The following is an 18,208-nucleotide window of genomic DNA, read 5'->3' as shown; positions in this document are numbered from 1 at the left end:
GGGCAGCCCCACGCCGTCGGGAATCCCCTGGGCTGCCAGCAAAATGGAGCATCCCGCCGGCGGAGAATCGAGCCCCTGGTCTCTGAATGGGCAATTCCCTTAGTGCCATTATCTCGCCTTCTGCTCGTAACCCTGAACATTCTTCATTTTCAGGTACAGGTTGAGCATCCCTTATCCTAAATTCGAAAAGCTCTGAAATCCGCACTTTTTTTTGAGCACATGCGTGATGTTACAAGTAGGAAATCCCATAAGGCTCTGGGAAGGCTCCCGGGCGATAGAACATAGAACATAGAACGATACAGCGCAGTACAGGCCCTTCGGCCCACGATGTTGCACCGACATGGGAAGTCAAATACTAAAGGCCATCTAACCTACACTATGCCATTATCATCCATATGCTTATCCAATAAACTTTTAAATGCCCTCAATGTTGGCGAGTTCACTACTGTTGCAGGTAGGGCATTCCACGGCCTCACCACTCTTTGCGTAAAAAACCTACCTCTGACGTCTGTCCTATATCTATTACCCCTCAATTTAAGGCTATGTCCCCTCGTGCTAGCCACCTCCATCCGCGGGAGAAGGCTCTCACTGTCCACCCTATCTAACCCTCTGATCATTTTGTATGCCTCTATTAAGTCACCTCTTAACCTTCTTCTCTCTAACGAGAACAACCTCAAGTCCATCAGCCTTTACTCATAAGATTTTCCCTCCATACCAGGCAACATCCTGGTAAATCTCCTCTGCACCCGTTCCAAAGCTTCCACGTCCTTCCTATAATGAGGCGACCAGAACCGTACGCAATACTCCAAATGCGGCCGTACCAGAGTTTTGTACAGCTGCAACATGACCTCATGGCTCCGGAACTCAATCCCTCTACCAATAAAGGCCAACACACCATAGGCCTTCTTCACAACCCTATCAACCTGGGTGGCAACTTTCAGGGATCTATGTACATGGACACCGAGATCCCTCTGCTCATCCATACTGCCAAGAATTTTACCATTAGCCAAATATTCCGCATTCCTGTTTTTCTTTCCAAAGTGAATCACCTCACACTTCTCTACATTAAACTCCATTTGCCACCTCTCAGCCCAGCTCTGCAGCTTATCAATGTCCCTCTGTAACCTGCAACATCCTTCCACACTGTCTACAACTCCACCGACTTTAGTGTCGTCTGCAATTTTACTCACCCAACCTTCTGTGCCCTCCTCTAGGTCATTTATAAAAATGACAAACAGCAACGGCCCCAGAACAGATCCTTGTGGTACGCCACTCGTAACTGAACTCCATTCTGAACATTTGCCATCAACCACCACCCTCTGTCTTCTTTCAATTAGCCAATTTCTGATCCACATCTCTAAATCACCCTCGATCCCCAGCCTCCGTATTTTCTGCAATAGCCGACCGTGGGGAACCTTATCAAACGCTTTACTGAAATCCATATACACCACATCAACTGCTCTACCCTCGTCTACCTGTTCAGTCACCTTCTCAAAGAACTCGATAAGGTTTGTGAGGCATGACCTACCCTTCACAAAACCATGCTGACTATCCCTAATCATATTATTCCTATCTAGATGATTATAAATCGTATCTTTTATAATCCTCTCCAAGACTTTACCCACAACAGACGTGAGGCTCACCGGCCTATAGTTACCGGGGTTATCTCTACTCCCCTTCTTGAACAAAGGGACCACATTTGCTACCCTCCAATCCTCTGGCACTATTCCTGTAGCCAATGATGACATAAAAATCAAAGCCAAAGGCTCAGCAATCTCTTCCCTGGCTTCCCAGAGAATCCTAGGATAAATCCCATCAGGCCCCGGGGACTTATCTATTTTCACCTTGTCCAGAATTGCCAACACTTCTTCCCTACGCACCTCAATGCCATATATTCTAATAGCCTGAGTCTCAGCATTCTCCTCTACAACATTATCTTTTTCCTGAGTGAATACTGATGAAAAGTATTCATTTAGTATCTCGCTTATCTCCTCAGCCTCCACACACAACTTCCCACCACTGTCCTTGACTGGCCCTACTCTTATCCTAGTCATTCTTTTATTCCTGACATACCTATAGAAAGCTTTTGGGTTTTCCTTGATCCTACCTGCCAAAGACTTCTCATGTCCCCTCCTTGCTCGTCTTAACTCTCTCTTTAGATCCTTCCTCGCTTCCTTGTAACTATCAAGCGCCCCAACTGAAACATCACGCCTCATCTTCACATAGGCCTCCTTCTTCCTCTTAACAAGAGATTCCACTTCTTTGGTAAACCACGGTTCCCTCGCTCTACCCATTCCTCCCTGCCTGACTGGTACGTTCTTATCAAGAACACGCAATAGCTGTTCCTTGAACAAGCTCCACATATCCAGTGTGCCCAACCCTTGCAGCCTACTTCTCCAACCTACACATCCTAAGTCATGTCTAATGGCATCATAATTGCCCTTCCCCCAGTTATAACTCTTGCCCTGCGGGGTATACTTATCCCTTTCCATCACTAATGTAAAGGTCACCGAGTTATGGTCACTGTTTCCAAAGTGCTCATCTAGCACCCTTTCCGCCACCGTAATACTGTCCTTGACAAGCAGCGCCACACCTCCCCCTCTTTTGCCCCCTTCTCTGAGCTTACTAAAACACCTAAACCCCGGAACCTGCTCTATCCATGTCTCTGAAATGGCCACAACATCGAAGTCCCAGGTACCAACCCATGCTGCCAGTTCCCCTACCTTATTTCGTATACTCCTGGCATTGAAGTAGACACACTTCAAACCACCTACCTGAACACTGGCACCCTCCTGCGAAGTCAAATCTGTGCTCTTGACCTCTATACTCTCAATCTCCCGTACCCCAAAACTATAATCCAGGTTCCCATGCCCCTGCTGAATTAGTTTAAACCCCCCTAAAGAGCACTAACAAATCTCCCCCCCAGGATATTGGTGCCCCTCAGGTTCAGATGTAGACCATCCTGTCTATAGAGGTCCCACCTTCCCCAGAAAGAGCCCCAGTTATCCAGAAATCTGAATCCCTCCCGCCTGCACCATCCCTGTAGCCACATGTTTAATTGCTCTCTCTCCCTATTCCTCGTCTCACTATCACGTGGCACGGGCAACAACCCAGAGATAACAACTCTGTTTGTTCTCGCTCTGAGCTTCCATCCTAGCTCCCTAAAGGTCTGCCTGACATCCTTGTCCCCTTTCCTACCTATGTCGTTAGTGCCAATGTGGACTACGACTTGGGGCTGCTCCCCCTCCCCTTAAGGACCCAGAAAACACGATCCGAGATATCACTTACCCTTGCACCTGGGAGGCAACATACCAAACGTGAGTCTCTCTCGCTCCCACAAAATCTCCTATCTGTGCCCCTGACTATTGAGTCCCCAATTACTAATGTTCTACTCCTTTCCCCCCTTCCCTTCTGAACAACAGGGACAGACTCCGTGCCAGAGGCCTGTACCCCATGGCTTAACCCTGGTAAGTCGTCCCCCCCACAAGTATCCAAAACGGTATACTTGTTACTCAGGGGAACGACCGCAGGGGGTCCCTGCACTGACTGCTTCTTCCCAGTCTCTCTTACAGTTACCCATCTATCTCCAGTCTTTGGTGTAACTACTTCCCTGAAGCTCCTATCTATGACCACCTCTGCCTCCCGAATGATCCGAAGTTCATCCAGCTCAAGCTCCAGGTCCCTAACACGGTTTTTGAGGAGCTGGAGTTGGGTGCACTTCCCACAGATGAAATCAGCAGGGACACTGATGGCGTCCCTCACCTCAAACATTCTGCAGGAGGAGCATTGTACTGCCTTCCCTGACATCACCTCTAGATTAAAAAAAAACATGAAAAATAAAAGAAAAAGAAAGGAAGAGCTTACCTGATATTCCCTCAAATCCTGCTCCCGCTGAAAGGTAAGTAAATTTAAAGGCACTCACTCACCTTCACGACAGGCCCCTGCTCCCGCTTCCCAACAACCGTGGGGGGGTTTGGTTAGAGGAGGAGGTAGAGTGGGAAACACTAATGAAGTGTTTCGGGTTTAATTGTCACTAAACAACAGCCCCTCCACAAACCACCTTCAAATTAGGCTACAAATATCCCCAGAACAGCTGATCAGTAGCTCTGCTCTGCTGCCCTCTGCTGGATGCTTCCCTTCACTCAAACTCCTCGGGTCTTCTTCGCCGGTACACCTTCAAATTAGGCTGACCGCACTGCACGTATGCAAATTTCCCCAGAACAGCTGATCAGTAGCTCTGCTCTGCTGCCCGATGCGCTGGTCTCAGCATGTTGCAGACGGTTACAAACGCTAAGCGGGCTGTATTGGCGTCAAAACTTCAACATAGCTCGTCGTTAGTGTATTCAGTTAGATAACTCACTGTGGTTACCGTGTTGGAAATGTTTTTTGGTAAGTACAAAGCATATTTCGGCCCCTAGAATATTATATTTCGCAATCTTAAAAATTCCAAAATCCGATACACACTCAGCCAAAACCATTTTGGATACGTTTTGCTCAACCTGTAGCAATCTAATTCCCTTATGAACCAGTCAACTGAAACCATCTCCATCACACATCCAGGCAGAGCCTTCCAGACCATAACCATTCGCTGCTTGATAAAGAGTTTCCACGTGTTGCCTATGCTTCTTTTACCAATACTTTAAATCTGTGTCCTTTAGTTCTTGATCCATTATGAGTGGAAACAGTTACTTCCGATCTACTCTGTCCCGCTCCTCATAATTTTGAACACCTTAGCAAATCTCCTATCGGCCTTTGCTTCTCTACAAAAAAACAGACCCCACTTATAAGAACATGAGAACTAGGAGCAGGAGTAGGCCATCTGGCCCCTCGAGCCTGCTCCATCATTCAATGAGATCGTGGCTGATCTTTTGTGGACTCAGCTCCACTTTCTGGCCCGAACACCATAACCGTTAATCCCTTTATTCTTCAAGAAACTTTCTATCATTACCTTAAAAACATGTAATGAAGGAGCCTCAACTGCTTCACTGGGCAAGGAATTCCATAGATTCACAACCCTTTGGGTGAAGAAGTTCCTCCTAAACTCAGTCCTAAATCTACTTCCCCTTATTTTGAGGCTATGCCCCCTAGTTCTGCTTTCACCCACCAGTGGAAACAACCTGCCTGCATCTATCCTATCTATTCCCTTCATAATTTTATATGTTTCTATAAGATCCCCCCTCATCCTTCTGAATTCCAACGAGTACAGTCCCAGTCTACTCAACCTCCCCTCATAATCCAACCCCTTCAGCTCTGGGATTAACCTAGTGAATCTCCTCTGCACACCCTCCAGCGCCAGTACGTCCTTTCTCAGGTAAGGAGACCAAAACTGAACACAATACTCTAGGTGTGGCCTTCTCCAGTCCATCTTTGTAACTGAAATTCCTCAAACCTGGAAGCATCCACATCAATCTTTTTCTGCACTCACTAATGTCTTCATATCTTTCCTAAAGTGTGTCGCCCAGAACCAGGTGTACGACTCAACCTGAGGCCATATTACTGTCTGATACAAGTTTAACATAACTTCCTTGCTTTTATATTATATGCACCTATTTCTAAAGTTGAGGATATCTCTGTTTTTTAACCGCTGTCTCAACCTGGCCTGCCACGTTAAATGACTTATGCACATATACACCCAGGTTCCTCTGCTCCTTCACCCCTGTCACAATTGTACTCTTAATTTTATATTGTTTTCCCATGTCCTTCATCATAAAATGAGTATTAGGGGTCAGGATTTAGAGAACCCCAAAGTGTATCATGGAGTTCACCTGACGCACAACGTTTAATAGATTGTGGTATGGGGAGCACACAGCCCAATCTACAGGTGTGGTACAGCAGAAATGGAAAAGTATTTTTTAAAGCAAAACAATGTTTATTCTATGAACTCAAGTTAACCTTTTTAAAACATACAGTGAACATTTTAGCAACCATTAATTTAAATTCAACCCCCAAAGAATACAACACTAAGTAATCCTTGCTTTCCTTTTAAAAAAACTTTTAAAAGAAGCATATCAGGTTTAAATTCACTACTGAGAACAGTTATAACTCTGAATTCACCAAATGATCAAGATAGTCTTTACATGGCAGACATTACACATTCTGTGGCTGACTGCAGCTCCAACACTGAAACAAAACCAAAAAACACAGACACACCCAAGCTTTTCTCAAAGTGAAACTAAAAGCTGACAGGCAGCGCAGCTCCACCCACTGACATCACTGCAGTAATAAACACCAATTTCTTAAAGGTACACCCACTACAGTTATTCTATAAAAAATACCCATTTATTAAAGGTACTCTCACATGACAATGAGTCACTTCACATTTTTCCGCATCGAACTTCATCTGCCATCTATCCGCCCGTTTCACCATCTTGTCTCTGTCCTTTTGAAGTTTTATGCTATCCTCCTCACAATTTGCAATATCACCAGCAAATTTTCAAATTGCGCTCTCTACCTCAAAGTCTAGGTTATCAATATAGACACTGACCCCTGGGGAACTCTACTATAAATCTTCCTCCAACCTGAAACACCCAATCACCGTGGGTGCAATTTAACGGAAAAATAACAAGTCCCTGCAGCACCGAGGGCAAACCGACTATAAAACGGGAATTTGTTTTTTTTTGGCCTCGGCCGGGAATGTCTGGCAGAGTCTGCACTTACCTCACTTCCTGCAGTGGTGAGCTCAGCTTGTCAGTGCAGGAAGAGATCGGGATGCCATTTTTAAATGCCGCCCTGACCTCTCGGCCCCCTCAACCACACCACCATGGCCTCTGCCCCGCCCCCCTCAACCTACTGCTCAGGGATTCCTCTGGACCCCCTTACCCCACCTCTTAAGGTCAGGTCATCCCTGGGCCAGATCCTTGACATGGGTAATCTGGTACCTGGGCCCTGCCAGCTTAGCACCTTGACAGTGCCCCTCCCAGCCTGGCAGTGCCACCCAGTTAAAGATATCGGGGGCTTCCCCTACATGTTGGATAATCATTGGGGCTCCCGGCCTCCAGACTTTCATTGGGGTTTCCCCCAACCCCCTCTCCCCCAGCACCACAAATGTATCGCCGCCGTTCGTCCCCCTGAGTGTATTCCAGTTTTCCCTCACAGCACGTTCTCTGCTCCCGCCACCCCATGAGGCTCCAATGAGGGCTTGCCCCAGCACTACCACTTTGCAGTGCCAACCTGTTTCATGATGCAGTGCCGGGAAATCCCAGTGCGTTGCCCAGCCATGTCCCTCTCCTCCCGAGGGCTATACTTACCTTTGTGCCCCTTGAGGGATCCCTTCGATTGTTTGTCGTTTCGCCAAACCTGTTGTAAATCTTAGCAACATGAATATTTAGTGAGGAAGGATCATGTGGCAGGGAAGCCTGTTAATAATATTTAAGTGTATTGAAATCTATTTAAACAAGGTTCCCGCACTTAGTGGCTGTGAACCTCACATTGTCGCTGGCGAGGGCTGGGGAAAATCAGGAAACGTGATGTCTCCAGAGAGAGTTGCGTTTCTCTCCAGATTTTCCACCTGCGCTGCCGTTCTGACAGTTTCGCATTTTTCCAACTCCACTTGCTTCTGCATAAGGAGCACCTCCACATCAAGAGAGAGTTGATTGGCCATGTCAGAACCTGACATTGACAATTTAAATTTAAATTGTGAGGATCTCACAATCCAGGAAATTATTTAGCCATTAACTTATGTCAATGGTAAAGAGAAGCTAAAGTTCACCTTTTTTTTGGATTTATTGATTTTCACTCTGCAGGACTTGATCTGTTGGAAGGCCAATCTCGACCTATCACCTGGGAACAGTTTCAGGTAGTAGATAATGATGACCTCTCTGCAGTTCGTTTGGTGACTGTGGATGGCTTACAACATGGACGAATTACAGTAAGAGGTTAATGTCCATTTAACAAACAGGATGAATTTGAATAACCAAGGCAGGATCTCACACCTAGCATCATGACAATTTCCTGCTCCAAGGAATTAATATAAATTGTTTAAATCATGAGATTTAACAATTCCTATTTAAAAGTAAGATTAGCCATAGCACGGTGGCACAGTGGTTAGCATTGCTGCCTACGGCGCTGTGGACCCAGGTTCGAATCATGGCCCTTGGGTCACTGTCCATGTGGAGTTTGCACATTCTCCCCGTGTCTGCGTGCGTTTCACCCCCACAACCCAAAGATGTTCAGGTTAGGTAGATTGGCCACTCTAAATTGCCCCTTAATTGGAAAAAATAATTGGGGACTCTAAATTTATCAAAAAAAGATTAACCATAGAATTTATTACAAGTATTGACAAGAGATGAGAAAATAACTTGGTGCAGTAAACTCAATTAACCCATTAACCACCGGTGCGTTTTAAAGGGTAATGTTTGACGGTCTAGGAAATTGATCTGTCAAACTTTCATATTTTAATAAACTCCAACTTCAGTGCAATGACTTTGAGATTTCATGATGTGGAGCTGCTGCCGATGGATTGGGGCGGGCACAGTAAGATACCTTACAACACCAGGTTAAAGTCCAACAGGTTTGTTTCGAATCACTAGCTTTTGGAGCGCAGCTCCTTCTTCAGGTGAATCAGGGATTGGAACAGTTATTAATAACAAAATGCTCGCTAGTAAATGAAAATTGATGTATGTACTAAATTTTCTGGAGCTACAATATAAGATGAAGACAGCAATGAAGATAAAACACTGGGAAGCAGATGACAATTCTAATGTTTCCTTCCTCTCCTGAGGGACAGTGCTTTATTTTTCAGTAGTGGGCACCCTCCAGGGTTGAACCCAAATTGCCACTGTCCCTGTATAAACCTCACTTGTGCAATTGTTATAGATGTCATAGATGTTTACAGCTTGGAATCTGGCCCTTTGGCCCAGCTTGTCCATGCCGCACAGTTTCTATCACTAAGCTAGTCCCACTTGCCCGCATTTGGCCCATACCCCTCTATACCCACCCTGCCCATGTAACTGTCTAAGTTTTTTAAAGGAACAAATTACCATGCCTCCTACATTCACAAATAAGGGTGGACCCAGCACCGATCCCTGAGGCACACTGCTGGTCACAGGCCTCCAGTTTGAAAAACGACCCTACACAACCACCCTTTGGCTTCGGTCGCCAAGCCAATTTTGTATCCAATTGGCTACCTCGCCCTGAATTCCGTGAGATTTAACTTTTTGCAACAACCTACCATGCGGCACCTTGTCAAAGCCCTTGCTAAAATCCATGTAGACAACGTCAACTGCACTGCCCTTATCTACCTTCTTGGTTACCCCTTCAAAAAACTCAACCAAATTTGTGCGACATGACTTTCCCCTTACAAAGCCATGCTAACTTTCCCTAATTAGCCCTTGCCTGTCCAAAAGCCTGTAGATCCTGTCCCTCACAATACCTTCTGACAGTTTACCCACTACAGAAGTAAGGCTCACCGGTCTGTAGTTCCCAAGTTTACAGTCCTTTTTAAATAAGGCACAACATTTGCTACCCTCCAATCTTCAGGCACCTCCCCTGTGGCTGCCGATGATTCAAATATCTCAGCTAGGGGGCTGACAATTTCCTCCTTAGCGTCCCACAATGTCTTAGGATACATTTCATCAGGTCCCAGGGATTTATCTAGATGCGCTTTACTACCTCCAGCACCTCCTTTTCTGTAATATGTACACTTCGCAAGTCATCACTTTTTATTTCCCCAATTTCTTTAACATTCATGCCTTTCTCAACAGTAAATACTGATGAGAAATATTCATTTAGGACCTCTCCCATCCCTTGTGGTTCTGCACATTGATGAACTTGTTTACTCTTAAGAGACCCTACCCTCTCCCTCATCCCCCTTTTACCCTTTATGTATCTGTAAAAGCTCTTTGGATTTTCCTTTGCCTTATCTGCCAAGTCAATCTCATGTCCTTTTTTTGCCCTCCTGATTTCTCTCTTAACTCTACTCTGACAAGCCCTATACTCTTCAAGGGATCCACTTGATCCCAGCTACCTACAGATGTCATATGTTTCCTACTTCCTTTTGACCGTGGCCTGAATATCCCAAGTCTTCCAGGGTTCCCTCCTTCCACTAGCCTTACCCTTCACTCTAAGAGGAATGTGCTCACCCTGAACCCTAGTTAACACCTTTTTGGAAGACTCCCACTTACCAGCTGTCCCCTTGCCTGAAAATAGGCACCCCCAATCAACTTTTGAAAGATCCCGCCTAATACTCTTGAAATTGGCCATTCGCCAAGTTCGAATTTTAACTTTTGTGCCAGAAATATCATTCTCCGTAGCTATCTTAAAACAAATGGAATTATGATCACTGGTCCCAAAGTGATCCCTCACTAACACTTCCGTCACCACTTTATTATTCCCCAAGATCAGGTCAAGTGTGTCCCCTCTCTAGTTGGGCCATCCTCATATTGAATGAGGAATTCTTCCTAAGTACACTCGACAAATTTCTCTCCATCCAAACCTCGAGTGCTATGGCTGTCCCAGTTAATGTTGGGAAAGTTGGTGTCTCCATCTATTACCACCCTATTATTCCAGCAACTATCTGTAATCTCTTTACATATTTGTTCCTCAATATCCCGCTGACTATTTGGGGGCCTATAATACAGTCCTCTCACCCTTCTTATTTTTCAGTACTACCCATATAGACTCAGTGGGCGAACTCTCGGATATATCCTCTCTGTACAACCGTGATACTGTCCCTAATCAAAAACGTAACTCCCCCTCCTCTCTTACCTCCTGTTCTATCGTTCCTATAGCATCTGTACCCCGGAACATTGAGCTGCCAGTCCTGCTCCTCCTTTCACCATGTTTCTGTCATAGCTATAATATCCCAGTCCCATGCACCCATCCATGCCCTGAGTTCATCTGCCTTGCTCGTTAGGCCTCTTGCATTGAAATAAATGCAGTTCAATCAGTTTCTCTGCCTTCCACTTTTCTCCTTACTGACTTTTGTTTTTATCCTCTCTTTACTATCCTCTGACTTCCTACATTGGTTCCCATCCCCCTGCCACATTAGTTTAAACTCTCCCCAACAGTGCTTGCAAACAACCCTCCAAGAACCTTGGTTCCAGTCCTGCCCAAGTGTAGACTGTCGGATTTGTAATTGTCCCACCTCTCCCAGAACCAGTTCCAATGTCCCAAAAATCTGAATCTCTTCCTCCTGCACCATCTCCCAAGCCACAAATTCATCCTGTCTATTCTGTCATTCCTACTCTGACTAGCACGGCCACTTTGGCCGCGATCTTCCCTGCAATGAGACTTCATGCTGCCGGGCCAATTAACGGCCTGGCAGTGAGAAATGTGGGCTGGGAAATGTTCAGCACCGTCTGGGAGGGTAGGATGAGGACAGGCACCAAGAAATGGGAGGGTGTGGGATGATGGCCAGTGCACAGCTGTCTCAATGAGATGCTGACCTGAAAACAAAATTAGATTAGAAGAACGCTGCAGAAAGTGTCTCGGCAGCACATTCAAGCACAAGCCTTAGATACCTTTTCTCATTTTATCCTGGCCTGGGCTGAGGTTGCAGCTAAAGCGGCTTTGACTGCATGTAAAATTGCAAATAATTGGCCCCTTAATGGGCTAAATTGTCTGCTTGATTGTCAGTGGGCATGATTCAGACATCTTGTGTGATTTCACGTACTTCCTGGTCTGGTGCGAGCCCACTCAACCAATATAAAAGTTTGTCCGGAGTATATGTTGGTACTAGGAGGCAGAAAGGGATATTATGTATATATTGCCAGTCCAATGGAAATTAAAACTTAACATCTGAAGTTGAGGAAATTTGCTACCTTTTAATAATAATAATAATAATAATAATAATAATCTTTATTGCCACAAGTAGGCTTACATATAAATGACGTTACTGTGAAAAGCCCCTCGTCGCCACACTCTGGCGCCTGTTCGGTTACACAGAGGGAAAATTTAGAATGTCCGAATGACCTAACAGCTTGTCTTTCGGGACTAGTGGGAGGACACTGGAGCACTCGGAGGTAGCCCATGCAGACATAGGGCGAACGTGCAGACTCCACACAGACAGTGACCCAGCTGGGAATCAAACCTGGAACCCTGGCACTGTGAAGCCACTGTGGTACTGTGCTGCCCTACCGTGCTACCTTGTTCAATCATTACATCTATTCAATGAACCCACCAGAATCATAAAATGGAACAGTATTGAAGGAGAAACCAAAAAGAAAATGCTGGAAAATCTCAGCAGGTCTGGCAGCATCTGTAGGGAGAGAAAAGAGCTAACGTTTTGAGTCCTACAGATGCTGCCAGACCTGCTGAGATTTTCCAGCATTTTCTTTTTGGTTTCAGATTCCAGCATCACGGTAGCATGGTGGTTAGCATCAATGCTTCACAGCTCCAGGGTCCCAGGTTCGATTCCCGGCTGGGTCACTGTCTGTGTGGAGTCTGCACATCCTCCCCGTGTGTGCGTGGGTTTCCTCCGGGTGCTCCGGTTTCCTCCCACAGTCCAAAGATGTGCGGGTTAGGTGGATTGGCCATGCTAAATTGCCCGTAGTGTAAGGTTAATGGGGGGATTGTTGGGTTACGGGTATACGGGTTACGTGGGTTTAAGTAGGGTGATCATTGCTCGGCACAACATCCAGGGCCGAAGGGCCTGTTCTGTGCTGTACTGTTCTATGTTCATCCGCAGTAATTTACTTTTATCCACCGTATGAGGAGACCATTCTGCCCTTCAAGTCCACACTGGATCTCTGCAAGGGCAAATCAGCTAGTGCCACTTTTCCACCATTTCTCCATGGACTTGCAAGCCTTCTTCTCTTTTTAGGTGCTTATCCATTTCCCTTAGAAGTCCGCAATTTGATCTCCCCCACTACATTCTCCAGCGGTGCATTTCAGATCCTAGAAACTTTATGTATGAAATGTTTTTCTCACGTTGTTGTTAGTTCTTTTGACAATCACCTTAAGTTGGTGTCCTCTGGTTCTCAACCCTCTGCTAATGGAACAGTTTCTTTCCATCTACTCTGGCTAATCCACATCGTGATTTTGAACAGCTATATCAAATTTCTTCCCCAACAGCCAGTGGGATATGAAGCAGCAGATATGTAGACAGATTTTACAGATTTTGGAAAGATGTAAAAGCAACAGGGTTGTGGGTGATTTTAACTTCCCCAAAATTGACTGGGACTCACATAGCACTTGGGGCTTGGATGGGGCAGAATTTTTAAGGAGCATCCAGGAGGGCCTCTTGAAACAATATGTCCATCGAGGGCAGGGGCAATACTGGACCTTGTGTTGGGGAATAATGACGTTTAAGGAACGTCTTGACAAATACATGAATAGGATAGGAATAGAGGGATACGGACACCAAAAGGTTTTAAGTTAGATGGGTGGTCAAAGTTTCAGTCGGGGAAAAATTTGGGAACAATGACCATAATTCAGCAAGTTTTAAGGTACTTGTGGATAAAGATAAGTGTAGTCCTCGGATGATGGTGCTAAATTTGGGGAAGGTTAATTCTAACAATATTAGGCAGGAACTGAAGAATGTAGATTGTTGGCAGCTCTGTTTGAGGGTAAATCAACATCTGTCATGTGGGAGTCTTTGAAACGTCAGTTGATAAGAATTCAGGATCGGCATGTTCCTGTGAGGAGGAAGGATACGTATGGCAAGTTTTGGGAACCTTCGATAATAAGGGATATTATGAGTCCAGTCAAAAAGAAAAACAAAGCATTTGTAAGGGCAAGAAGACTGGGAACAGTATATATGAAGAAAGTAGGAAGGAACTTAAGCAAGGAGTAAGGAAGGCTAAAAGGGGTCATGAAAAGTCATTGACAAACGGGATTAATGAGAATTCCAAGGCTTTTTATGCATATATAAAGAGCAAGTGGGTAGCCAGTGAAAGGATTGGCCCACTCAAGGACAGAGAAGGGAATCTATGTGTGGAGCCAGAGGGAATGGGCGTGGTACTAAATGAGTACTTTGTATCAGTATTCACCAAGGAGAAGAACTTGGTGGATGATGAGTCTCAGGAAGGGTGTGTAGATAGTGTGGGACATGTCGACATCAAAAAGGAGGAGGTGTTTGAGTCTTGAAAAATATCAAGTCCCCAGGCCTGATGGATTTCCCCCAGAATACTGAGAGAGGCAAGTTAGGCCTTGACAGAAATCTTTGCATCCTCATTGGTTACAGGTGAGGTCCCAGAGGACTGGAGAGTAGTCAATATTTTCCTTTGTTTAAGAACGTTTGAAAAGAGAGAAGTTTACAAAATTATGAGGGGCATGGACAGAGTGTACAGAAAGAAGCTTTTTCCCAGGGTGGAACTGTCAATTACGAGGGGTTTAAGGTGCAAGGGAAGTTTTTTTTAATACAGAGGATAGTGGGTGCCTGGAGTTCGCTGCCAAAGGTGGTGGTGGTATAATCATGACATTTAAGGAACGTCTTGACAAATACATGAATAGGATAGGAATAGAGGGATACGGACACCAGAAGGTTTTAGGTTAGATGGGCAGCATGTTCGGCACAGGCTTTAGGACCTGTTCCTGTGCTGTACTTTTTGTGGTGAATGTATTGCTGTAACAATGCACCATGTGATTATCTGTATTACGCTGTTGCCCATGTGGGCTCCACCTATGGACCATTGTATGGTATCACCTATAAGGAAGCATGTTAGGGCCTGTGTGGGCTCCGCCCCTGGATCCACCCCTTGAGGGGAGGTATAAAGAGCAGTAGCCCTGTGGGCGGCTCTCACTAACAGATCAGTCGTAGGCAGGCACTGTTCTAGTTGATTAAAGCCACAATTTACTTCTACTACTGGTTTCGTGTGAATTGATGGTCGCATCAATTTAATCAACTACAACGCCACTATGGAATCGGCCCTGAAACCTGACCGACTGGAACTCGATCCGCAGGCCGCGGACTGAAAGAGATTTTTTTGCACTGGCTCCACTGTTTCAAGGCCTACCTCGCCGCCTCCTCCTCGCCTTCCGTCTCCGACGAACTGAGTCTCCACCACACATGGGTGAGCCATCGAATCTCTGTTCAACTCGAGGAAGCCTCCACCTACGCAGATGCCCTCGTGATGCTAGATCGCCTCTACGTAAGGCCCGTGAACGAGGTATACGCGCATCTCCTCACCACTTGCCACCAGCGTCCCGGGGAATCGTTGGAAGTGTACCTACGCGACCTCAAAGTCCTTGCATGAAGCTGCAAATACCAGGCCGTTACGGCCGCTCAACATATGGACCTCGCCATCCGGGACACCTACGTGGCTGGAGTCAGGTCCAACTACGTGAGGCAGCGTCTACTCGAAAAAGGTGCCCTAGATCTGGAAGAGATGGCAAAATTAGCCTCCTCTCTGGAAGTAGCGTTCCAAAGCCTTAACGCGTCCCATCCGACCACGCAAACCCCTCGTGGACCCCCAGCCAAAGAATACCCCAGGCCTGTGCCGCGTGGCTGCCTGCCCACCATGGGGGGGGGCTACCCTGTTTACCCTGTTATTTCTGCAGCCAGTCTCAACACCCCAGGCAGTGCTGCCCGGTCCGGAACGCGAACTGCAGTCACTGCGGGAGAAAAGGACATTATGCTAAAGTTTGCAGGCCCGACCCTCAGACTCACAGGCCGGCATTTCCCACAGTGTGACAGCGTGTCTGCCGGCTCTGCGCCCCCCGGACACGTCATCGACCTCGTGCTGTCCGTGGGAGCTGCCATCTTGGCCATCCTCACCCACGTGGCCCACCACGTAGGACTCATGGGGGCCGCCATCTTGGCCACCATCTGCAACGCCGCCCGACACATGCGACCAACGGGGGCACCATCGTGGAACCGCCCCAGCACCTTCGACCATGACTGCTACCCGCAACTCAGCACCGTCACCCTTGACCAGTCACGACCCAAACACCTCCGGAGCGCCATGATGACTGTCCGGGTAAACGGACAGGAAACGCCCTGCCTCCTCGACTCCAGGAGCACAGAGAGCTACATTCATCCGGACATGGTAAGTCGCTGCTCGCTCCTAATCTTCCCGGCGCATCAAACCATCTCCCTCGCTGTTTGGGGAGAGGTTTGTCAGTTGGGTGAGGCTGTTGTATGAGGCCCCGATGGCTTCATACGACCCGATGAAAGGTCGACCCTTCCCCGCTCTTCGCAAATCTCACCGCTGACTGCAAACCAGTCTCCACCAGAGGCAGGCGGTACAGCATCCAGGATAGGACTTTTATCAGGTCCGAGATCCAGCGACTCTTGTGGGAGGGAATCATCGAGGCCAGCAATAGCCCCTGGAGCGCTCAGTTGGTGGTTGTCAGGACCGGGGAAAAGAACCGGATGGTTGTAGATTACAGCCAAACCATAAACCGGTACACGCACCTCGATGCGTACCCCCTTCCCCGGATCGCAGACATGGTTAATCAGATCGCGCATTACCGGGTGTTCTCCACAGTGGATCTGATGTCTGCGTACCACCAGCTCCCAATCCGCCCGGGGGACCACCACTACACGGCTTTTGAGGCAGACGGCCGCCTCTTCCACTTCCTCCGGGTTCCCTTTGGCGTCACGAACAGGGTCTCGGTCTTCCAAAGGACGATGGACCGAATGGTGGACCAGTACGGTGGACAACCGCGCTACCTCAAACAGACCATTGTTTGCAGCAAACTACCCAGCCTTCAGGAGTGTGGGCAGCACGGTAGCATAGTGATTAGCACTGTGGCTTCACAGCGGCAGGGTCCCAGGATCAATTCCCGGCTGGGTCACTGTGCGTTCTCCCCTTGTCTGCGTGGGTTTCCTCCGGTTTCCTCCCACAGTCCAAAGATGTACAGATTAGGTAGACTGGCCATGTTAAATTGCCCCTAGTGGCCAAAAAAGGTTTGGACGAGTTATTGAATTGTGGAAATGAGGGTTAAGTGAGTCGGTGCAGACTCGATGGGCCAAATGGCCTCCTTCTGCACTGTATGTTCTGTGTTCAAACAGCGACCGTGACATCACACAACCCTGCCATAGCAACCTCTGCAAGACGTGCCAGATCATCGACATGGATACCGCCATTACACGTGAGAACACCACCAACCAGATACTCGGTACATACTCGTGCGACTTGGCCAACGTTGTCTACCTCATATGCTGCAGGGAAGGATGTCCCGAGGTGTGGTACAATGGGGAGACCATGCAGATGCTGTGACATGGATGAATGGCCATCGCGTGACAATCACCAGGCAGGAATGTTCCCTTCCAGTCGGGAACACTTCAGTCAAGGGCATTCAGCCTCTGATCTTCGGGTAAGCGTTCAGGACGCATGACAATGCAGAATCGCCGAACATAAACAGATAGCCAAGTTCTGCACGCATGAGTGTGACCTCAACCGGGACCTTGGATTCATGTGTCACAACATTCACACACAGACACACACACACACACCACCACCACCACCATCTGGCCTGGCCTTGTGAAATCCTACCAACTGTCCTGGCTTGAGACAATTCACATCTCTTGAGCCTGTGATCCCTCTCTCCAGTCACACCGTCTGGACCTGTAAAGCCTTAAATACCTGCAAATTTTGCTTCATTGGCCTTGTCTATCTCTGTGTTAGTGCAACCCAACTCTTAACTCACCTGATGAAGGAGCTATGCTCCAAAAGCTACTGATTCCAAATAAACCTGTTGGACTTTAACCTGGTGTTGTAAGACTTCTTACTGTGCCCTTCCCCAGTCCAAAACCGGCATCTCCACATCATGGTGGAGGGCAGCATGGTAGCATGGTGGTTAGCATCAATGCTTCACAGCTCCAGGGTCCCAGGTTCGGTTCCCGGCTGGGTCACTGTCTGTGCGGAGTCTGCACGTCCTCCCCGTGTGTGCGTGGGTTTCCTCCGGGTGCTCCGGTTTCCTCCCACAGTCCAAAGATGTGCGGGTTAGGTGGATTGGCCATGCTAAATTGCCCGTAGTGTCCTAAAAAGTAAGGTAAAGGGGGAGTTGTTGGGTTACGGGTATAGGGTATAGGGTGGATACGTGAGTTTGAGTAGGGTGATCATTGCTCGGCACAACATTGAGGGCCGAAGGGCCTGTTCTGTGCTGTACTGTTCTAAAATGACTGGCAACTGGTGGAACTGCACCTAGCCCGGAGGAACAGCATGGGTGTCTCCCTCAGAAGAAGGTCAGTGGGGTCGGGATTTCCCAGACTCCTGTGATGGGTAGGGTTGGTGATGGCAGGGGTATGTATTGGTGCGGGTGTGGACATTGCCTCCATGGGGGCCATCCTTGGGCCGCAGGGTGTTCAGTCTGATGGGCACTC

General features: G+C 47.4%; 1 protein-coding gene across 3 annotated transcripts in view; it reads left to right on the top strand.

Annotated features, from left to right (window-relative positions):
- frem1a (Fras1 related extracellular matrix 1a) overlaps positions 1-18,208 on the top strand; it is a 452,495-nt gene that overhangs the window by 221,550 nt on the left and 212,737 nt on the right. For all 3 annotated transcript variants that reach the window (XM_038804357.1, XM_038804358.1, XM_038804359.1), the window contains one exon: positions 7,743-7,874. In XM_038804357.1, coding sequence (XP_038660285.1) covers positions 7,743-7,874 — 132 coding nt within the window. The remainder of the gene's footprint in view (positions 1-7,742; positions 7,875-18,208) is intronic.

This window comes from Scyliorhinus canicula, chromosome 8, assembly GCF_902713615.1.
Source record: "Scyliorhinus canicula chromosome 8, sScyCan1.1, whole genome shotgun sequence".
In the NCBI taxonomy this organism is placed as follows: Eukaryota; Metazoa; Chordata; class Chondrichthyes; order Carcharhiniformes; family Scyliorhinidae; genus Scyliorhinus; species Scyliorhinus canicula.
This window is presented reverse-complemented; position numbering and strand designations above follow the sequence as displayed.